The 25,024-nt window shown below is 42.0% G+C and overlaps 1 protein-coding gene across 1 annotated transcript in view; it reads right to left on the bottom strand.

Moving 5' to 3' along the window:
- The window catches only part of gpc3 (glypican 3), a 107,273-nt gene that overhangs the window by 27,883 nt on the left and 54,366 nt on the right, over positions 1-25,024 (bottom strand). Inside the window, exons 3-6 of the mRNA XM_062426285.1 lie at positions 19,301-19,986; positions 6,601-6,743; positions 5,930-6,055; positions 1,673-1,784 (exon numbers count right to left, since the gene is read on the bottom strand). Of these exons, the coding sequence (XP_062282269.1) occupies positions 1,673-1,784; positions 5,930-6,055; positions 6,601-6,743; positions 19,301-19,986 (1,067 nt within the window). The remainder of the gene's footprint in view (positions 1-1,672; positions 1,785-5,929; positions 6,056-6,600; positions 6,744-19,300; positions 19,987-25,024) is intronic.

The raw sequence follows: 25,024 nt of genomic DNA, 5'->3' as shown, positions 1-25,024 counted from the left end.
ACAGTTTAAACTTACCGGTTTCACTTTGACTCACCCCACTTACTGTAAATGTGTGTACACACAGTTTTCTTGTACAGTGAGAAATTTTGGGGGTGTTAAATTGTAGTTTTCCTGCTAAATAAAGTGGTTTAGATAATTAACTTTAACAGTTAGCTTGTTTAAAACATGTCTGAATGCTCATGCTTTTTTGTGTTTGTAGCAATGTCACTGAGTTCCAAAATTAGAACAATGTTTATATAAGGAGAAGTTATAAAGTGGAATTATCCTTCAAACCTGGATGAAACACTGAGACAGATCTGGAGTGAATCATGTGTGGGGGATTTTGAAGAAAAAGGGCAGAGGGTAAGGAAACTTCCAACACTCGTGCTGAAGTCTCACTCTTCTCGCTTACAGCAGGACTAAGCGTGCATGAGGTAGTACAGCAAAAGTAATTGAGAAAATTACAGTCTCAACCCACAACCCTGCGTATTTTGTTCTTGAGGGTCTCTGGTTGTCAGAGGGGGGGTAAAGGAAAGTCCACAGTTACCGCTTAGATCTCCCAGGTTGTTTAAACAGTAGAGAAGGATTGTAATCCACGAGACAGGCCTGCAGCACTCACTAAGACACACACACACACACATGCACGCAAACACACTTTGACGCTGGAAGACGGAGTGCATCTGTGGCGATCTGATGTGTCGACAGCTACAAGGAGTAACAACCAGCAACCAGGAAATACAGACAGATCTGTGGGCTGATACATCTACCTACAGAGGCTGACTTTGAGCCCACATGCAAGCATCTCTACGCTCAGGCAGCCCACTCCAAAAGGTGGTTTCCATGGTGACAGCAACAGGGAAAATATGGGGCTTTGGCCTTGACGACAGCTGGGGCTTACTGTGAATGGAAGACATAATTCTGGTCCGTCACCTGGTCCGGTGGGCAATATATTGATATTATTTGGATATCATGATATGAGACGAGATATCTTGATTTTTGGATATCGTTATTGTGATATGGCATAAATGTTTTAAGTAAGTAAGTATGTAAGTCATTTCCTGGTTTTAAAGGCTACATTACAGTATAGTGAGGTCATTTTCTAAACTTACAAGACTGTTGTAGCTGCTCTATTATTTGCCTTTACACACTTAGTCATTATATTCACATTGCTGAGCACTAGTAGTCATCCCTACATGATTGTGACAATATTGATATCAAGGTATTTTGTCAAAAATATTGTGATATTTGATTTTGTCCATTTCCCCTTAACCCTAGTCACAACAAACCTCATTGTACTCAGGAAGTGTTCCACTCTGGTTGCCAATTAAAAAGAGTTTTTTGGGCGGTGTAGATAAAACACTAAATTAAGTCTATTCAGAAGTTTACTGTAAACAGTGTGTTTCAAAAGAGCAAGGTTTTGATATCACCTTTAAAAAAGGTTCCTTGTGGAATCAAGGAACCTGTCACTTAAATGTGACAAGCACACATCATCCTCATTTCTTTAATGTCTTATGCACAGGAGCCACAGAGCGACTTTTGCAGCAGCTTGGGAATCAACGTTCAAATGTGAACCAAAAAGAAGAACTAATTGTGGGTAAAACTTTACACTTCCAGAGGAAATAGTGACATGTTTGCACAGATGAACAGTTTATTTCACAAAGTTACCAAAGATGAGACATGTGCAAACACTCACCTGATTGATGTGCTTGAGTTTGTCTATGATCTGGCTGATGACTGGCTCAGGAGGCTTGTTGCTTCGGGACTCTGAGCCAGGGTTCGCCCGCTTCAGGCCAGGACCTGCAAACCTGACAGGACAGGAAGAAGAATTTCACTCAACGGAACTGTTCAGAGGAGATTCACTCCCTGCAGAGAGCTCAAGGGTAGCTTCATGAGTGGAAGACATAATGAACTGACCAACTGCGCCATCTCTCCAAACTAGAGTATTTATCACCATCTAGTGTTGATAAGATGAATGACAGCTCCTCTGCTTTTTAGATTAGGGGTCGATCTGAGGAGCTGGAAAGTCCATTTGTAACTCAACCTAACTTTTCCCCTCACTGGAGACATTCGGTCTATAAAGTTAAATAGGGATTAACTTCTTTTTAACTCTTGATGTTTCAAAGATAAAACTATTTTTTGGAGACGGCATAGTTCTCTGAAATAAATTATTTGTTGGACGTATGTTTAAAATGTTTCAGCATCAGACTTTAGCACGATGTGAACTAGAACGTATCTCATACTTAATGTATGAACTCACAAACACCTGTTTCCAATCAACGAAAAGACACAGTTACATGTTGATATAAAATATTTTTACAATTTTGAGTTCTGCCATGAGTCAAAACATCCTCAAAGGGGTTGAAACATTATGCAAACTCTGGCTTGTAATTAACTCCATGCACATTAAAGTGATTGGTTAGTGGCTTTTTAATATCTGCAGAAAATGAGAGGACATTAGCAGAGACTGACTTTTGTCTTGCTTTAGTGGTGAGCGTATATTTAGGTGAAACCAGCCAACAGGCAGGTGCTTACATGTCTCTATGCGTAACTGAGGAAACGCTGGTCTGTTGACGTCTGTGTATGTTATCAAGAGGAGGAGCTGGTGAGTCTGAAAGGTAGATTTCTCTCCAGTTGTTTCTTTCATGTTCAGACTTCCCTGCAGGTGTTTCTCCGCTCTTGGCAATGCCCGGAATTAACCCTTTACTCACGCAGCGTCATAGCTCCGGGCTTGTACCTCACAACGTGTGTTTAGATCAACTTAATTCAAGATTTAGGAGAAAAAAAAAAGCCCTGGGGCACCACAGTAATATGAGTGGTGGTGAGGGCAGAGGTCATATTTCATTGTAAATGCCATCTGCAATACCGCTGCGAATGTTGGAGAGATGAAGGACAAATGAAGGCTGGAGTGTGAAGAAATGATTTTCAGAGAAAAGGTTAGTAAGAAAGAAAAGGGCCTTGGAAAAAAGTCGGTGTGTGTGTGTGTGTGTCTGTGCAAAGCGTGAGGTCATGCTGTGTTCTCATTTCTATGACACACACACACATAGACACACCTTTCACCTGCCATCTCCATTTATCAGTCTTCTGCTCCCCTATAAGTCACACTTTTCATTAAGCTCAAATTACATTTCCCCAGTTATTTATTCTTCCTATTAGGCATGATCTCACACCCTGTGGACCGCTAATTATCACATTAATAATGGAAAGAGATGTGTGATACATTAAGGATTGGAAAAGAGGAAATATGGGTCTGGGAAGGAGGATTAAGGCAGGGTGGGAGGGGTTCTAGTAAGGATATGGAGCTGAGGCAGATTAATATTTCACATGATAGATGCCGGTCAGATAATGCTGCATATACAAACATTGCCAGTCAAAAGTTTGGACACACATTCGCATTCCCTTTTGACTGGTACTTTAATTTAGTCTGCACCACCATTAAATTCTTCCCACCACGGATAGTGTCAGTTATCAGCTTCGTTTGTTATCCAATCTCTGCAGTGTTATTATTCGCCTACCAGCAGAGCCCATCAGATCAGTTACTCTGGTGATAACCTAATCTAAGTTAACACCAATTACTTTGCTATGAGGTCCAGTCTGAATGAGACGGTCGCCTCTCACATCAGAATAAATGCCAGAGGGGGAAGAGGCGCAGGAGTGCAGGTGTTGGAAGAATACATAATGGAGTCTGATGTTTTTTCACACCGACTGATAGATCACACCTCCAAGCATACAGGGTCAGAGGTCAGGGTTTGTGGTGTGTAAACAGTGTTGTTGTTACTGTTAATACACTATAGTTGTTCTGGCAGCCTTGTCATGTTGAGCAACAACAAAAGAATCACATTTATAATGTATAACAAGAGCCAGAAGGGACTGTATGAAAATTATTGGGGTGGTAGGTTTCTCTTTGTAAAAAATAGATAGATAGATAGATAGATAGATAGATAGATAGATAGATAGATAGATAGATAGATAGATAGATAGATAGACAGATAGATAGATAGATAGATAGATAGATAGATAGATAGATAGATAGATAGATAGATAGATAGATAGATAGATAGATAGATAGATAGATAGATAGATAGATAGATAGATAGATAGATACATTTAGTGATATCTAGCAGTGAGGTTTAATCCCCCCTTCAAGCGTGTGGGACAACTTACAGTGGCTGCTGCGATAAATGCAAAAGGCCCTTTCAAGAGCCACTGTTTGGTTTGTCCATTCTGGGCTACTGTAGAAACACAGCAGCCTCCATGGAAGAGGACCCGCTCCATATGTAGATATAAATGGCTCATTCTAAGATAACGAAAACACAATTCTCATTTTCAGGTGATTATATGCGGCTTAAATCATACTTATGAATATTATATTCCATTACTCTTCCACTAGATGCTATTAAACTTTACACATTGCACCTTGGATTTTAAAAGGAAACAAATTAAATAAAATATAAATGTAGGTCAAGAAAAAAAAGACCCTTCTCTCCTTTCTCAAAAACAGCAAAAACAAAACTTTACCATACCCCTCCCCTTTTCTCACCGACTCTTCCCCGCTAATAATTTCAGCACGGTCCCTAAATTAAATGTTTACAGTTGACATATCATTTTATCTTTTATCAGTCATCACACGCGCATGAGTTTACAGTGTCATTAGATCCAAAAGAGGAATGGAAACTCGATGTTTTGAGTTGACACGGCATCACATCTATTATCACAGTTATCAGTGTAACGCTCTTTGATGTGGTGAAAAGTGTTGCTCCTCTGATCTTGGCTTCCAGTTGGGATGGTAAACACGCCTGATAAAAAAGCACCACATTTAGCTCGGAGATCACTCCTCAAGTATCAGAGACATTCAGTACCCGACCCCTCCAGCGCTTACCCCCACACACTGCATCTAAATTTATCTGCATGAGACAATATGAGAATGGATGCCACGTTCAAGCTCTGGAGCGGGTCCTATCTTGGAGGATAATGGAAGATGATCCAGAACAAATCTCGCAGTGAAAATGTACCTGGAGTGAATTTGCAGGCACATGCCCTCGGAGATGACATGAAGAATTGCTTGCCGCGAGACATTGTAATCTCTCTATCATTTTGTCTCCTTCCCCTGCCTCCCTGTGCATTCCTATCACACTGTTTGGTCCAGCTTGTAATCATCCCCTCAGGACAGCTCTGCCCACTTGCCAACCTGATGTCTCCTCCTCAGACTGTGGCTTCATTCCTATCTTTGTGACAGACTCTCTTTCAGCGGTTTGAGGAAAGAGCACCGAATTTATTCTCGGCCCCTCCCCTGGAACAAGAGGTAAAACATTAACCTGGAGCACTTCTCGTCTGAAAATGTGTGCTTCTGCATTGATTAAATTCCACACATAATTCACAAAGAAGAAAAAAAAAAAGAGAGAGAGAGAGAAAGAGAGAGGCCGGATATCTATAACTACCACAGCCAAATTGAAATTGGGACCAGCTGACGGCGCGGGCGGAAAAGGAAGAAGTTATGATGTGTGGAGCCAAAGGACAGGGGTGAAGTGAAATATTGCAAAAACCAAATTAGGTTCTGCAGGGTGCACAGGAGATGTTGGATAAAGGAGGAGAGAACGATCGAAATGGCAATTAACTAAGCGAGAAGAAGGTGACAAGCACGCCTGATATTAATAACATCCCATAGAGCCAAAGTCAAGATTTACACTCACACTCAGAGGGGGGAGGGAGAAAGGGGGGGGGGCCTTGTGTGAAGATCATCAGCTCAGGACAAACTTACCCTTCAACTCACCTACATCCTCCTAAATGTGCTGCTGGAGTATTGGAAATTGAAGAATCAGATGACACTATTTGTATTATTTAGAAAGGCAATAAACTTGAGGAGGACCATGTTGCCGACTGTATTAAGTGTTAAAGTGTGTGTTTGCACTTAGGGCTCGCTTTAAATTCAAGCAAACGGAAACACATGATTTACCTGTCTGTCATTTCCTGCCCATTCCAGCAGAGGGAGTGGTTTGCTGGAGCAGGTTCACGGCTGCACAGCGCCTCCCCAAGACCACTGTAGAATGAGCCGAACCTCTTCAGGCTGGATATGAACTCCCTGAAGTAGATAAAGACAAGAAAGGTTCAACACCGAGACAGACAAAGACTGATACTTTGGTTCATCTTTATATGACTTGCACACATCAGCAGGGACAAAAAAGCAAAGATAAATAGTCCAACAGAGGAGCGAAACAAAGAAGGAAAGACAAAGAGGAAGAGGCAGAGATAAAATGTGAGAGGGAGTTCAGCTTGATAACGGTGAAAGCAAGTCGATAAGATCCCCCTCCAGAGAGGCAGAGTGAAAGAGGCTAGAATAAGCAGTGTCTCTATTCCTAATTGACATTAATCTAGCCATTGTGCTGCTGAGGCCAGCGGCCCCGCTGGGCATTATTACACTGTTCATTTAAGCCTGTTACTGCATCAAGGGTGTTAAAAAACACTTGAGTGGAGAAAGACTGAGTGTCACAAGGAAACAGGAGGAAACCTGTCCACTGTGTCAGGACCAATATTTGTCTGTCTGACAAATGTAGCGATCTGGAGAGGGAGTGCTGCTTCATCAGCTGGAAGGGTCTCAGCCTGGATTACAGTCTCTGATTTCCTCACCTGCGGAGGCCCGCCAAAGTCTCGTCAGCGTCCAAGGATAAGGGCTGGATGTTGCGGGCTACAGAGGCGGCAGGAGGCTGGGGAGGAGAGGATGCAACGGAGCGAGAGGCCCGCTGAGGAGTGTGTCCACACATCCCGCTCACCTGCCGAGAGAGAGAGAGAGAGAGAGAGAGAGAGAGAGAGAGAGAGAGAGAGAGTGAGAGAGAGAGAGAGAGAGAGAGAGAGAGAGGACAGGAGAAAATGAGCAAGCAACATTGATTGAGGGCATCCTGCTCCATAAACCTCTTCACCCCACTTATGTTTCATTGCTCCCAGTACCTGGACTTCAGCCTGTTTATTCAAATTCTTAATAGCAATGAGAACCTATCAGCAGCCAAACTCCCGGCCTTACTCAGCTGAGCCATTCTGCAAATTGTCATCAGCTTGCATTTGTTTATTTTTGGGAGGGATGAAAGTGGAGGGATTTGCATAACAAACAAGTCATTGTATCCTCTGCCAGCCGTTTCCGCCTTGTTCGAATTTGTAATCATAACAATCCAAAACGCGAGTGTTGAAAACAAGGCCTTTCGTTTGCTCCTCTCCGCATATAAATGCCATTGTGTTTCCACGCGGGACGCACATAACAATAATAAATAAGAAGTCCCTCTCTGTCTCTCAGAGATAATGGACCTGGCACATTCTTTTCAGGTGCAATAAAAATGCAAATGGATGTTAATGTTTAGCTTGTGGTTTAATGATTTGCGGGTGGTTTAATTTCCCTCGGGGATACTGGCCGAGGCTTAATTCTGCCATGTAATGTTAACAGCTAATTGTGCCCAGCTCCCCTTTAAGTGAATAGGCTGGCACCACTGCTGCTGAATACTGATGGGACCCGATAGAGCAGCACCGGACATCTTTATATAGTGGCAGCTGAGGCCACGTGCACACACACACACATACACACAGGTTTGCGCAGCTATCCTTATTAGAATATTGCATTGACTTCTATTCACTGTAAACAGCCTAACCCAAACCCTAACCTTAGCTATAACCTCAGAAATGCCATTCATTAGGACCAGGCTCTGGTCCCCGTAAGGACTACTGGTCCCGACAAGGTCAGTGTTTACATACGGTGCACACACACACACACACATACACACACACAGACTCCCCTGCATAAATAAAAATGAATAATTTCATCCAACTGTTCATTTGCACACAACACACCTAAGACCATTAACATGATAAACATGCACTCCTACATAATATACTCATTACCAACACACACACACACACACACACACACACACACACACACACACACACACACACACACACACACACACACACACACACACACACACACACACACACACACACACACACATTTCACAACTCAGCACACTGCAATGCTTCCTGTCTTTTAAAAGAATTATTATTAACCAGCAGTATAACATTTACATATTGGCCAGGAATATGATTAGCTTTGAGGACACAACATTTCCCATTCACGAAAAGACAGTGGGGCAACAGCATAATGAAAGTAAATATCTTCTGTAGTGATAACCCAGATGTAACTTCACCCAAAACAATAAGCATAACATATTTATTTATCCAACATTTTTCTTTGAACACCGTTACAGCAACACACTATATATCCCTCTTGTATTCTCAAGTGACTTAGTATTAGATCTAAGCTGACTGTTTTCTATTTCGCTGGCTCGGATTTCATACACTGTCATTTGTAGCAGACTCTGCAGGCTTCTGCTCTTCTGCTGGAAGAGTGAAGGTCTTGAGCAGCAGTCTGCCCATCAGACTTAGAATGCTAAGATCTGTGAGGTCTTTTCTGCTGTGTCACTTAAAGAGGCTCACTGAACTTGGACTTTACTTTCTAGACATGCACAGGGTTTCATAAGCGCACAAGAATTCCTGGGTGCAGTTTTAGGAGTCTTGACTCGTCTCTTGGCATCAGTGTATGTTTTCATGTGTGACTGTTTCTTTGCAACTCTGTCTTTCGGTTCATGATCCTGTGCAGCTGTGAGCTTTCTTGCATACATGATCTGGAAGGGTGATGTCACTGTGGTCACATGTGGTGAAGCTCTATAGACTTGAAGGAATTCAGTCATATGAGCTTTCCACAGAGCTTTCTCTCTCTGTGCAGAAAGGATGCTTTATTTTGACACCCTGTTTAGCCTCTTTATGGCCCCATTTCCTTTCTGGAGGGTAGATTGTAGTCCTGATGTGTTGGATATCTTGTTCTTCCAGGAAAGAGGAGATTAGCTGTGAGCCATTATCTGTCACCACAGCTGTGGGGTTTCCCATTTGGCTAAACACAGATCTGGTAAGGCTAATCACTGTGGAGAGAAGCACACCTCTGACAACTTTGAATAGTAGTCCACCATGGTAATAACAAACTTATTACTTACCTATTCTGTGACTCCTTCTCAGAATAAGCAGTTCATGCATCGATGTGTCTGAAGTTTCTAAGAAACTCAGGAGGATTTACAACAAACACTGCATCCCTGTGTTTTTCGAGCCCAACAACACATTAAGGCAGAAACTTAGAAACATCAAAAAAAATCACACATCCAAACATAAGAAAAGATCTAGTGTATGCTGTCCTGACACACCAGTTGGTTTATTATAAAGAACCATCTGAGACGTTGTCTGATTTGGAAAATGGAGGACACAAAAATACTTAGCAGATTGTATCGACCACCCATTGTATCATTGCACTATTGTATCCTACCTCGCATGGCAGCTGGACTCACAAGAGCACAAGATCCCATGGTAATCCTTATAGAACGATGATTGTTCTGAAATCACTGGTGGTTCGGACCCACATGCATAACTTGAAGCCTGACCAGATGGAGTCTTGTGTGATCTTGCGAATTCAGCTGCCTTACAAGGTGACTACAACAACTCTTAATAACTGTCTTTACAACAGCCAGGAATAATCATAAACAAAGTGATATCAATGACCTTGTCTTCAAGTATCTACAACCAAGTCCAGTTGCATTTCAACCCTCCTTGGATAACCATGAACTGGATGACTGATAATCTTCACAGACATTCAGTCACTACTAACATCTCGAATGGCTGCATATTAGGGGATCTGCTTAATTCTGCAGTGCAAATTATTTTCCTCTCTACTGGGGCAGCATCTTTCAGAAATAGCACAGTCATCTCAGGGATCACAACCTCTCTCTCCTCATGTTTTTGACCTGAGTGGTACATTTTTGCAAAGTGCTCCATCTTTTTACATGATTTGCATATTTAATTTGTAGCAAGGCATTTAGTCAAATTTGTCAGGTGCTTCTCTGAGTCACATCTGTAACATGTGCATGTATGTTCAGACTTTGTTTTACCTTTTCTTTGCTCCTTATGCTATTGGAGCATTTTTGTCTGTTTCTGTACCACACCAGCACTTGCACATGGCCAATTCCCCTTGATAAGCAATCTGAATGGCCTTATCCAGTGTCAGTTTATCTTCTAGTGACAAATGTTCATTTCCACTGTAGGCTTTCTCTGCATTTCCGAAATCACACAATGTGAGCATCTCATGTAGCACAGAGACGTACTCTGCAATAGTTTCATCATCTCTCTGTGCTCCGTGAAACTTCTGTTTCTCAGTGATGACATTTACCTTCTGCACCAAATGTGCTGTCAGCAGTCACATTGTTTTTGTAGGTGGTTCCTGTTTCAGTTAAGGTAATGAAAATCTTCTTCAGTTCAGCTTCAGTTCCAACGCTGTGCAGCAGTACAGCTTGCTTTGGGGTATCAGGCCACTTGGCTCCTTCCATATCAATCACAAGTAGGTAGTTTTGCAACATTTTCAGCCATGTTTCAAATGGCAATGCAGGATCTCTTTGACATTGTAGTAAAGTGGTAGGCAAAAGAGAAGTAGCCAATTTTGTTATGTATTTGCAATGAGGAGCTTTAAAGAAGCACCGGACACAGGACAACATTCCATATTACTTAACTGTGGGTGCACATTTCACAACTCCACACCCTACAATACTTACTTTTTTTTTTCTTATCAAGTAGCATAGCAGCAGTTACATACTGCCACCTATTGGCCTGGAATAGAATTAGCTTTCAGGACACAACAACTTGCTTATTGCATGCATGCTGACATATATAAATGCTGATCAGCTGTAAGACAGAATCATCAGGGTTAATCAATACAGCCTTGTCATCCAAGGATACAGTGATAGCCACTACAGTCTACACACACACTCACACACACACACACACACACACACACACACACACACACACACACACACACACACACACACACACACACACACACACACACACACACACACACACACTCACACACACACATACAAACACACACACACACATGCATGCATAGACACACACACACACAGCGCTGATAGTCACAGATGGTTGAGAACTCCTACACTAGGCATTTACCAATACCCAGCAGTCCTGACTAGATAACTCCAGTAATGCTCCCCTACTGTGTACTTGGGGTGAATCACAGACACACACACACACACACACACACACCCACCCACACACACACACACACACACACACACACACACACACACACACACACACACACGCACACACACACACACACACACACACACACACACACACACACACACACTTCAGGCCATTGTCTCTGCCAGCCCATTCTCTCCCTCCACATCTTCCTCTCATGTAATTCTCCCTGTCCTCCTGCGCCTGGAGCGAGCGCCGTTGCTCCCACAGGCCATGATTAATGTGATTGGAGCTGTGTTCCTCTTTTTGTTTGTGTGTTCCCGGGAAGCCGTAGGGGAGTCGTGGCACAGGGGAGAGACTGATTCAGCATGCGTGCCCCCCAACCCCCCACCCCACTCCCCCAACCTTCCCCCATCCCACCCCACCCTTGCCGATTGTTTCTGGATTCTTCAAGGAAGGGGCTCATTAGCGGGGTATTAATATCACCCAGGGCTGGACTAACACAACCAACAGGAGAGTCTGCAGATAAAGCCTGGCTCAGCGTGAGCGCTCTGAAATACAGTATCTGCACACTTTTATCTGCACTGAGCAGCCTGCCTCACTGAAGAGAGAGAGAGATGCTGACGGCCAGTAATACAGCACTCACGCACACACACATACACTTTGCGGTCCACATGTGCATACACTTGCACACCTGCATCTCGGGTTCCATGTGGCGCTCTGCTTGTGCAAACACAGTGTAAAGATAAACTCCAAACAGATCAATGGAAATCCACATGGATCCAGACACTCCTAATGCATGGTCATACGTATTATACATTCATCTTGATCACGAAGAAATGATTAATAAGCAAACGGTTTCAGGAGGAAGGATGATACAATCAGTGTTGTAAAGGTGGCGAGGAGCCATGCACAGCTGTAACAACATATTGTAGAATATTTAGTGAGTAATGTTTGTGTTCCAAGGGAGTCGAGGCTCAGGGGAGAGACTGAGTCAGCACTCAGCCCTCCTCCTCCCTCTCCTCCTCCCTGCATTGTTGTCATCAGCACAGGAGCTGACTTCTGAGGAAATGCACACATTATAAGGCATCCTATTTCAGCTCAAGTTCCCTTTTTCAGATTCTCTCAGTGAAGTGAAAATGAGGGAGAAAGACTCACTATTACGTCAGACCAACAGACAGCTATTAGGGTTATATCTTCAAATGGATACTGGAGCGTCTGGGTTGTAATTGAGGAATTTGGTGCAAAAAAAATCCTCTTTCAAGTCTTGTGTGGTGTAAATGGTATTAGAATTGTAGGTTTAATATGCCAAATACTTCCAGATTTGAATGAAAAATGCAAGGCTTTGAGGTAAAATTGTAATGGAAGAGTACGTGAAGGTGTAAACTGTGAATATTAAGCATTTTCCTACACTGATCAAAGCTTCTTCCAAATGTAAAACTTGTATTCACACTCACTATCCACACATATTCTTTCAGTCTAATCTCTAAATCTCACTTATCAGTTCAGCTCAAATACGCCTGTTAAATAAATCCACCGCTTCAGAAATTTTCGGCTTCACAAACCCACGAGACATGACAACAAATCCCCAAATAATTTGAAAAAAAAGGTAAATCATTGATATTTTAAGACAAATTTGGCTGACAAATGCTACTCTTGGTGATAAAACGGAAAACTGTTGTAACTAAAACCTGCATACCGAACCTAAAATGTTAATCTCATTAAAATAGACGAGTCAACGGCGCCAATCCGAGTCAAGTTTAGAATGAGACATTAGCTGTTTGTGCATCAAGGTTAGAGAGATGCTTGTAAGAGAAATTGATTTCACACTTCTCACTCACAGGTTTGTAAGTCCTATGGCATTCAGAGCTGTGAAAAGCTATTAAAGCATGATGTTCTTTTGATTTTATAGACAGCGTCCTGATGCAGATAAAACAGCTGAAGGTATAATTGAGAAAACCGAGGTATAATATAAGAACATGATGTTTTCTTCAAAGTAGGACAGAAAACATGTCTAATGTGATTCGTTAAGAAGGTGAAATGAGAGGCTAATTGGCCCTTGCAAAGGATGTTATACAAAAATGTGTAACTGAGATTTGTAGCTAATTTATCTGTAATGATCAGAAATTACATTAAAAAAACATGCATGCTAGTAAAGTTGAGAGAGTACATAGAAACATCTCAATTTTAAAAAACTTGGATACTTTCTTCAAACTTGGGTTGGATTGACAGGTCCTTTAACAAGAAGAAAATCTAAATTATGAATGTTTTCTTTTCACTTAAGATCTCAGATCTTTATAAGCACCAGTTAAACAGATATATAAATTCTATTACTCCTCTAACAGAGCGTGGAAGCATATTTAAGACAGTTATAAGGGAGTGGAGTAGAAGTGTGCAGAAGTATTGTGTACTTGTGGGCATGTGAGCGAGTACAGATATGTATGTGTGTGTATATACAAAACACCTGTGTATGTGGGAGTGTATATATGGATAAACATGTATATATATATATATATATATATTCCTTCTGGAGGTGAAGATGGATGATAGGAAGTTAATGTTAGGACCCACAATTACTATCTTGCTTTTAATTGCCTCTTTCTGTGTATATGCATGTACTGTATATATAGTATCCAACACACTTCTATATGCTCTGACATTGTCCTTTAAAAAAATCAATTACAGGGCTGATTAAACCTCTAAGAGGCCCTGGGGGGAAATGAGCTATGTGCATTGAGTATAAGTAATGTATAAAGAAGTATTAGTTGGAATTAGTTGTAGTAACCTGTTTGAGCACAATTTGACAGCTGTAAAAACACCCCAAATATCTTTTACCCTAATATTTGATGACTTTTTGTAAGTAGGCCCATAATTCACAGAAATATTTTAAAAATGTTATACTTTTCTATAGGTGCTACACATTTGTATCCATTGAGGCTGTTCCGGGTCAAATTTGACCTGTATCTATTGACATATCTTTTGGTTAAATGAATAGTTAATAGTTTTAATAAGATAGTATCTTAGTAACCATTAGATAGGTTCTAATGGTTATACAATAAACCCCACAGTTCCATAAAGTTTTTTTCATTTTCACTTTCAATCAAATACATTTAAATCATTATTGCTATGTTATATTTTCATGTTTTAGGTAAAATAGCACAATATTGTGTGATAGTAGCTGATTTTTCTCCTAAAACAAGTGGTGTAAAAGCTAAAAGACTGTCTGCTTTCTGAAACATTCATCAAGGTTTAATCACCCATGTATTGATCAGTCAGATCGACTATCGATGCTTTCTATAAAGATCTGTGGTTCACTATTTGCTATAGACACTTTTTATGAGGGGATTCTTAGACCAGGTCAAAATTGACACAGAACATACTGCAAGGGTGTAGAATATGAACAGTGTGTAAGGGTTAATTAGAAATATGTGCAATATTCAAACACCAGGCGGTGAACCTGGAGTCTTTGGAGAGGTTGCCTGATTTGTCCAGTTAGTAATCTTTGTCAATTATAATCAGTTAAAGTAATAAAACATTTTTCATAATTATTTCAAACTCTCATATCTGTAATTTACACAGTCCAACTCATGACAGATCGGGCCTTTAAGCACTTATAAATACCGCAGTTTGTTTTCCATAATTCAGATTAAGCATATGACTCGATAAATAATGACTCAGAGATTTTGCAACATGAATGATTTATTGCATGTTTAAATGCTCAAATGGCTTTTACTCCTTAACCAAAAAAAAAAAAAAAAGAAAAAGCGGAGTCTGGCTCCGGCGTCTACAGCGGCCCACATGTTTGAACGGATTAATAGGAAATAAAAATGCAGCAGAGATTTAATTAGCGCTCTTGTTTCCTCAGTGAGGCAACCGTTTGGAAGGGATTTGATCTGCTCGAGCTATTTCTGTGCACAAAGGAGAGACAACAAAAACAAGAGCTGATGAAAAGTGTCTTATTGACAAAAAAATTCTCGCAGGCACACAAAGAGATACGTTAACTCCTGTACTCGCCACACTAGTACACGTCCCATAATCTTGGCCAGATCCATCATATTTCTGTTTCAACTACTTCCCGTCTACAATTTCAGCCGAGGGGTCGCAGGGTGATGGATGTCTCCTCCGTATTTTCCTGTCCTCCTTCCCCTTGGGTTTGCTCTTTACTCTCTCTCCTCTCCATTCTTCTCTTTTCTACCCCCCTGTCTTTATCGCTCTTTCTCTCCTCTCTTTCTCCTCAGTAACTGGTAAAAATAGAGCTTCATAAATCATGCATCTTCTCTTACAGCGGCACATAAGAATGAGAGAAAAAGAAATAAATAGGGGGGCATGAAAGAGAGAGAGAGAGAGAGAAGGATGTTGATGATGAGATATACAGACAGAGGTGGATGACATCATACCCCAGGAGATTGGTGAGAAGTTCACAGGGGAATAGATTGGAGCTGCGGGGCTCTTGACTGCCCTCTCTGTCTCTCTGAACATTGCTTGATTCACGCTGGAGTTGCACCGGATGGAGGAAATGAATGTTAACATGCTGGGTAACCGGCTGGCAGACTATGAGTGGTCATCACACCAGCAGAGTACATGTTTCAAGTCCACGGAGAAGGAAAGAGACGTCTCTCTCACACCTCGAGGACTCTGTTACTCAGATAGGGTCGATCCGTCTGTCACCCTCAGTATCAGGGGTCTGAACTCTCGCTGGAGGGGAGGTTAAGTGAGAGACATCGTCTGCAGCTGCACCATTTACAATCAGATGAAACCACCAAACAAACCACAGAATGTAGTGGATCCATCATGTCGCTGTGCCAAATATTGAAGTATCTCTCAAGGATTTCTTATAACAGTCACATGCACACACCTCAAAGTCACACTAAGATTTATAGAAAAGGTTCACAATTTTTCAAATCTGTCTTTAAACAACATTCAGGTGCTCAAATGAACATTGAAACAGGTTTTTCTTGCTCTATCATTCCTCCTGTTCATGCTGGCCATAATCCACTTTCAATGCAAGTGACGGAAGACAAAATCCACAGTCAGTGCGGAAATGTATTTAAAAGTTTATCTGAGGCTAACACAAAGAGGGAATTTTAAACTAAAATGATAGTGACTTTGGAAGATATCCACTTTATTTGACTAACTCAAACTGCTGAAACTTTTAAATACACTTTTGCATAAAAGTGTATTTTGTCCCTCATCACATATTCTAAGCACATTTGGAAGGGATTTTTTAAAATAGCTAGTATGAACAGAAGGAATGATTACAGCGTGCAAAAGTTCTTTCAGTGTTCATTTGAGCTCCTGATTGTTGTTTAAAGACAGCATTAAAACATTTTGAACCTGTCCTTTAAAACATCATAGCAGTGGTGATGTATGTTTTTAGCCCACACACATTTTAGATTAGATTTTACACAACATACATTACAATGCACCATTGTTTTCACTCAGTGCCACATTAAAATCAGTATAGAAAATCAGCAGCAACCTCAACACAGAGGACAATATTAATAATTTTGTCACTCAACTTTCAAATTTGTGGTCATGTTCGGTGTGCGACACCTGAATTGTGAGCAGGAATTGTTATTACCACAATCAGTGATGCTCTAAAAGTATTGATAATGGTGTTTTTTGTGTATTATTTGTCTTCTGGACTTGTTTTTGGACAACAAAACTATGATTCATTAGTATAGGCATTTATTTGTCAAAAAAATCTGGAAATGGAAATGTCATTAAATATTTCTGTCCTTAATAAAGATGCCCGTATACCAAAACTGGACTTAAATTCAACCCAGGTCAGTAGAAGGGTTATGAGAGAAGGTCAGCTGATGCTTGTTGACCCACTGCGACAGACAACCAATGCAGGTTTAAACCATGTCACGGTGTCGGTGTTGGTTATGAGATGAATAGGTACAAGAAAAATATGAACAATTTTCACTGGTACTAATTTTTCTACAAACAAAAACTGACATCATCTGAATAATTAAAAAATAATATATTTATATATATATATTAAAAAATCACATGAGGATTCTACAGCCAGTGGCCTTCATTCTTATCTTTAATTCTAAGAAGAAGTGATAAAACTGATTATAAAAACATCATTTACAGAGAACCACTTGCAGCACGAAACACATCAAATTGTGGATGACCGGGCAAAATCAAGTAAAAATGATATTAAAACATCTAATCCTTTATTTATCATAAAGATCATTTAAAAAATCTTCAAACAAGATATGATAAATGTGAACTCAATCACTGAACCCACCAACATAATGTCCCTGCTTGCTTCTGCTTTCCATTAAAAATAAAAGCATGACTGGCAAAAGAAAATGTACTTGATGAAATATTTAAGCAACTCTACAAGTTGGTTTTAATTCATTACATACTCAATTTGTATTTGATGGTCATAAAAAAAAAACATGCAAAACTATCACAATGGTCCTTTAATCCCCAAGTCCATTCAACCAAATCCTAAACTGTTATTTGAAGTGAAACAATCAGGTGTTGTCTAATTTTGGTTGATCTCCCATGACTGCTCAGTGAGACAAAATTAGCCGTTAGGGAAACAATGCCTCTGTCCCTTCAATGACACCACCGAGCAAGTGTCTTTGCAAGATTACATTCACACACACACACAGACGCACACTCGACCTTGTCACGGAGCCGAACAATACACTGACATAGCAGCTTTAATCCCATATGCTGGAACCAGACTCTGAGCCATAAACACAGTGTAAAGTCAACTGTGGTGACTGGAGCTGCAGTCTTAAATAAACCCACACAGACTTATTTAATTTTGGATAAGGATCTCTGTCTCACACACACACACACACACAGAGGGAGAAAGAGGCAGAGTGATTTCTCCCAAGTCAGCGTTTCATGGATGCAGCCACGCCCTCAGGCTGCAGAGTAAGTGAGGTCAACCTGTGTGTTAATAAATGATGGCTTCTGAGTGGAAACCTGGTCACCGCGGGGATTCAGGGTGTGAGAGTCAAAAGTTCAACAGATATACAGGAGGAAAAGCACATCCCTCTCTGTAACTCTGCAAGAAAAAGGCCTCTATATTTCATGAGCACTTCTCCCTGACTTCACATATGGGCTAAGAACAAACCTGACGGTTTTATCGCAGTGGAAACCACGCATAACAGGTCACCGCTACTGAGGAGAGAGAGAGAGTCGTAGCAGGGAGACATGCTGGGAGCATCCGTCTGACTGCTTGGATAATGCTCTTTTTCCTCCTCCCCCACTTTCATTCATACTATTTCTCTTTCTTGACACTCTTTGTCATGAACTAGCCACTACTTGTGCTGTGAATGTGTGAATTTGTTACTTAAGGTGAAGAAACATGGCCTGCAATAACAACATATCCTTCCTCACTCAGTATGTGACAAATCTGATTTCTGAAAATGCCTCAGACTTCTTGAAAAAGGTGAAAATGACTGTTACAGCATCCAGTACCTCGGATTATGTATCCACTGTTAATGACAGCGATGGATGCATCAGTCGCTGCTGACTGGTTAAAACAAAACTGAAGAAAACTCCCTTTCCACCAACAACAAATCAGCTGACATGCACACAGTGTCTGTGTGGATTAATCATGTGAAACTAAATGGTAATTCAGTCTGATTATAGAGCTACTCGTAAGTTTCACCTTTCTGGCTAAATTCACTGATCCATGAACGACAAAGCTGCCAGTCTAACTGACAAAGGATGTGATGTCGTTGGGTCTAACGTGGAAAATAAATAAATATCAGGTAGCGCAATTGTAAACTGAAAACAGTCTGGGAGTGCAATGCTGAGGTTTTCTACTCAAGTGGTGTAATTTTATACCAAACAAGGTGATGGCACACTGCTAGAGCAATGACTTCTCCACTTCAAATACAATGCATCGCTATTTCTGTTGGGTAAGTGCAAAATCACAGGTCAAACTTGAACAAAGATTGAAAAGAATTGCAGGTCAGATGATGGCTGCTGGTATTCACAGACATTTGTGCAACCTTGATTTCTACCTTAACTCTACAGTTAACCTCACAACCGTTGAGACATAGAATAGAATGATTACCTCCCTGATAAATTTATAAAATCCTGTTTCCATAGCATTAAAAGCTGCTATGCTGTGTTTTGACATCTGAATTCAAACTCGCTCAAACACAACACAACCACATCAATGCAGCCTCACTGTGCTGTTTCTGTTCTGGCATCTGATCTGGAAAACAAATGTTTATGTGTGTCTGTGTACTAGACTCACCAGGGCGCTGAGGCGAGTTCGGGCATTCACAGCGTGCTTGAGGGCGAGTTTGATCATTGAGGGCAGTCTGAGAACAACAGCCTCCATGTCCTGCTCCCCCCTCATGGCGCCGGCCAACTTCCCCAATCCATCTACATAGGTTCTCCAGTGAGGCTGCACCTCGGCCGCTCCCCCCAGGCAGCCTTGCATCACTGTTTGGCAGAAGCCTCTGCAGGCTGGCGGCCCCAGCATGCCCTGGCAGTGCGGGCAGTACCAAAGCCTCAGCAAGGCACGGCTACAGTCCCGGCCAGGCCGCAGGTGGTCTGTGGTGTTGACAACTTCGATGCCCAGGTTCAACGCCTGCAGGAAGACTCGTGTGGCCAGGAGAGAGCGGGACAGACGGGTCATCATGTGTTTGGGATAAGGGCCAAATGCTCCTGAGTCCTTCCAGGCTCCTCTGACACACTCCTCTGACACAGAAGACCCACTTCCCCCCAGCAGACGGCGGTATGTCAGGGGAAAAAGGCGGCCGTAGAGCACCGTCACCATGTGGTCCACTGTGGAGTCTGAACCCAGGATGTAGAGCGACATATCAAGGAAGAGCTGTCCCACCGAGCTCTGGGCTCCAGGTCCGAGGCCTGGGAACTCAGCCTTCAGCATGGCCAGCGTGGAGTTACGTCCATGACGCAGCACCAGGTCAAAAGCTTCTGCAAGAAAGCAAGAAAACAACAGAAGAAGAGTGAAAATGAGGTGGAAGTTAGGCTACCTCTTGAAGGTCTTTGCGTTCAGCAGGTGATGATATGCCTGGATAATCACAACAACAACAACACCAAGCTGTCAAAAAGCAGGCAGCAGTTTATCTCCGAAAACATGAAACGCACAAATAGATGCAATCCCCCACCCCCACCCCCCCACCCAAACACACATCCATTCTTAATGATCGCAGTCAGAGAAAACTTCCCACGCACAGCCTCCCTTCCCCTTTCCCCCAGGTTCTCTCGATCTGTTGTTTTCTCTAATGGGACTGCTCACACATGCACAAAACACACACACACACACACACACACACACACACGCACACACGCACACACGCACACACGCACACACACACGCTCATAGAGAACACCCGAGTAATAGATGATGACTTCAAATATAAAGAGAACAAAACTGCTGCAGCAGATGAAAAGCAAGATTTGGGGTTTAACCTTTCAGTACAACAAAAAGGCGGAATAAAAAACTCACTGAATCTTAATAAAAGCCAATTTTTAAAAAGATCGTATTAATCCCACACATTGGTTGAAGCGTAGCCACAAGGATGTCTGCGGGGAGGAAAGCATGCAGAGCACACAGGAGGGAGGGCCGCGTGGTCGATAGGAGGGAAAAATAATCAGTGGCGTTTCAATGCACAAAGTGAAGTCTTATCAGGAAGGTGGCACAAGAAGCGAGAGCTCTATCATCGACCCAGTGGCAAAAAGAGTGAGGACCCAACAACTGAGCGGATTTAAAGCTCCATTACTGAACATAGCAGGGGAGCTGAGAGTCAGTGAAATTAAGCTTTGGACAGGAGAATAGTGAGGGATGCTGAAATCCCATTTATACCACAGCTAGTCCACTACATTGCTTTGGTGAGGCTGAGAAGCACAACTGCTTTGTTAGGGCAGGGCGCAGGAGTAGGGGGGTGGAGGGCGGGGGGGGGTTGCTGGTTTAGGGGACATTAGAGGAAGTTATTGGTTTCTGCACTACAACAGCTCGTCATTTCATCTTTGTTATTTGATTTTCCTTGCTTGGATAGTTTAATTTCTTTCTCTTCATGCTACTCTGAGGTCAAATGAAGCTCGGCAGCCGCGCGGAGCTCTGGGTCCTTGGAGAGCACTGGGGAGACATTGTGACAGCTCTATCTCTCCTGTGGGTGCGAGCATAAAAACCTGTTTTTCTTTCTGAATTTTCAAGGCGCATAAAGGTCTGTATGAGAATATGATGTTATCTGAGAAGAGGAAATGAGTATCACTCCCTTGGCTTGATAACTGCTGCTGTGTCTTTAATCTGTGCAACTCTTGAAAGAAGAAATAACACCGTCTTTCTCTTATGGATGAGGGGTTAAATCGATCGAAGAAACAAAAGCTTTTTTCGTTTCGATTCGACTAGATTCAGCTAGTTTTCAGTCCGCATATGTATGAGTCTTCAAATCCTGAGGATGAACTGACTATAGACTGTTCTGAATCTTCTTGTCACTGACTGTATCATCAGTAGCTTTTTGCAATGGAGCTCATTCAACTGGTGACGGCAGCAGCGATGTCAGCTGTGACAAACAGTGCTTCACGTCCATTGTTAGAAGTTTATTGAAAGACTGAAGAAGCAAAAACAAATATAATGTGTAAACTCTAGTAAAGACAGATGATTTCTTTCTGACCTTCATTTTCTAACATACAAAGGAAAGAAGAACAGTAAAAGGATGTAGAGGATAGTTTTAGGCCTGTCTGAGTGTGTCACACAACCACATGTCAAACACGGTGCTAGTTAGCTACAGCTAGTCTGTTTTAACCGTATTAACGTTGCTTTTATTGGCCTAGTTTGTACTTTACTAACTGATTCTTGATGGCCGATCAACTGAACGATTCATGATGCTTGTGCTACTGTTACGCTACGTTTTAGCATGTCATCAACATATTAGCTTAATGGCTTTCTAACAAAAGTAGAACAAGAAGTAAACATGCTGTATATCACCCATTATGCTAATGGTCTCATCTATCAGTCATGTCAACAGTTCAGACTGAATGCTAAGCTAATTTTAAAAAGACAGAAGCGGACATAGGCGGACACAAATTCACTTTGGGCTGCATAAATTAGGATGGAGATGATTCGGCACAAATCTGAAAATGAATTTGTGCTGATATAAAAGGGTTGTGACCTTAATTATAACATACAGAGGAAAGAAGAACAGTAGAAGGATGTAGAGGACAGTTTTAGGCCTGTCTGAGTGTGTCACACAAACACAGGTCAAACACGGTGCTAGTTAGCTAGTTTTGCTGTTTGGATTAAATAAATGAATGAACACAGACTACTTGGCACAAATGGTCCAATTAACACAAAACCTGATACTGAACACACCCTAAAGAGTAAAACTAAATGTCCAAACAGTCTTGAACAGTCACTAGTATATTTAACCTTTTTCTGGTTAAAATCAATACAATACTGTGCTGTAGATAATGAAAAAGAGAGAATTTTATGATGTTTTCTTGTACTGCACACCTCAAAACTACAAGTTTTCACTTACAAAAGATACAGTGTGTGTGGAGGCTGTGTGTTCATGTTTGAATTGCATTTTTTTTTTTTTTTTTTTTTTTTTTTACATGTGTAGGATGTGTGAAAGCAGAAATAAGGTGCAGACTCAAGAGGATGTTGGGAAATATAAATTCAATACACTATTATCCCTATTGTAGGTCTCAATGTGTGTGTGTGTGTGTGTGTGTGTGTGTGTGTGTGTGTGTGTGTGTGTGTGTGTGTGTGTGTGTGTGTGTGTGTGTGAATATTCGGCGAGGTGGGAAACGTCATGTGTGCTCAGTGAAACAGCTCCTCGGTGAATAAAGGTTAAGAAAAACATTAGAGGAAGTTTGGGTGAGTGTGAGAGGACGTTCGGGAGCAGCACACACATCTGTTTAGATTTGCAGACTGCGGCTGTCCTGCTGCGTCTGCGAAACACTTCCCTCTGTGATCAATGAGCAGACAGATGTGCAGATTGCCAGTCGAGACAAGGAGACAGACTGGGAGGAGGGAGGACACGCCCACCCACACACACACACACACACAGACATAAGATACAGGTAAAAGCTTCTTATATTTGTTTACTGATGGAAAATTGATGGCAGTGACAAAATGCACACCCACCTCTAAGCTATTTGCTTCTCTTTCTTGGTTTCTATGAAAGCCTCTTACATAAACCCTGTAATTCAGCTGCTACCTGTAGTATCTCTTACACCACAAAGAGGAGAGCCACTTTGTAATGGTAAAGAGAAAGACTAGAGGGCTCTTCATAAATGCGATTCAATGGCTCTAAGTAGCTGGGGTCATGGTAAGAACCACTGCAAGCCCATTTCCTGCGCATGCTGCTCGCTCTCTTTCATCAGTGAGAGCCTGTTGGGGATCGGGTATCCTCTAATGGAGGAGAGAAGGCCGGATGTCAGAGACCTGTGACATTCTGGATACAACTGTAGGAGGTCAGGAGCACACATTACCAGAGCAGGAGCCCACAGAAATCGTATTGGGTCACGCTTAAAATTAGAAGTAGCATTTATTTTTTTGTCAGATGGAGGCAGAGGCTGGGTGCTGGAAAACTGCTTCTCCTCTGAGACGAAGGCTTTTTAGAGACAGATCGGAAGTATAATACGGAGAGAAATGTCTCTGCCTGTCCTCTTTTACCTCTGTTTCACCGGCTAGCTAATGTTCACTCCAAGGATTTGGGCCCTCTCAGCTTCCTTTTGTGTGTTAAAACATCGATATCAGTCTAATATTCAACAGGCACTCGTACTGTCGGCAGTGTTATATTACAATGTTTTATTATAGGGGGAGGCAGATCTACTTTCTGAGCCTATCGTGTCATTAATCAAAGGCAGCAATTAAATTGAGATCAGGTGCTGCAGATTTCAGGTTATCTAAAGTGTAAAAGAAATATAATAAATCTGTGTCACAGTCAGGTCACTTATTTTTGACACCCAAAAGCTCTAAGTGACCGCACCACTGATATAAAACAGGCTTTTCTCATAATCTATGAATGGCCTGTCAAATGAATGTATTTAATGTGGGTGAAGCCATCAGTCAAGGTGTTACATAATTCAACTTTGCGGCTTGTAACAGACCAGACTGACTGACCGCTGACTCTTGCTGACACACTGAGAAGGCAGACATGTGCTGTGTTGCTTCATCAATCAGCGGGCCATACAACCCATTATCCCCAGGAGAGGAAAACATCAATAAATTACCAAGCCAATGAGACTAATCCATTTGGCTGATGGAGTGTCACCTCTAGCCGCCACGGAGACGGATGGAGAGGCCACCGCCACCTGGTCCCGGTGACAAAACAGTACCTGTCCAGGACGCAGAGAGAGAGAGGATTCGCAAGAGAGCAGGAGAGTCATTCACAAAGCCACATGCCAGCACATTGTGTGTCAGGTGGAAACACTGTATCTCCATAGTGACAGCTTGGCTAGAAAAAATAGAAAACTGCAATATTTTTAGCTTGTTGATCATACAGCAAGGACTTTTCTACAATACAGTTCTAAACATTCATCATGTATATCACTAAAAGTGTAGTTATAAGGTTATAACCTGAATGTATTGAGCACACACACACACACATACACACACACACACAGAGACCTCCCAGCAGCCTTTGCATATACTTATGATTTTATGAGTCTGTCTACAACAAAAGCAGCATCTGTTCATTGACTGTAAACAATATGTTGTTTTTCCAGACACATTTCACTCAGCTCTCCCCTACAGCAACCTGTCCCAGGTAACCTGAGAGCTGCTCCACCTGATGAGCTACTCTTGAGTCTGGGTGCCCAGGGCTTACGGGACGGGGGGGGGGCAGCGAGGCAGGGAGGGGTGGGCTGATTCCAGGAACAAAGCAGACAGGATGCTGGTAAGGCCCAGATAGCATCACCATCAGACCATGAGGGCCAATGGACAGCGGGGCAGAAATGAGACGTGTATTAGGTTACTCCATCTGTTAGAGAGGACCTCGTT

Source organism: Scomber scombrus, chromosome 9 (assembly GCF_963691925.1).
Source record: "Scomber scombrus chromosome 9, fScoSco1.1, whole genome shotgun sequence".
NCBI lineage: Eukaryota > Metazoa > Chordata > Actinopteri > Scombriformes > Scombridae > Scomber > Scomber scombrus.
The sequence above is the reverse complement of the archived record's forward strand: the minus strand, read 5'-3'. Positions and strand labels throughout refer to the sequence as shown.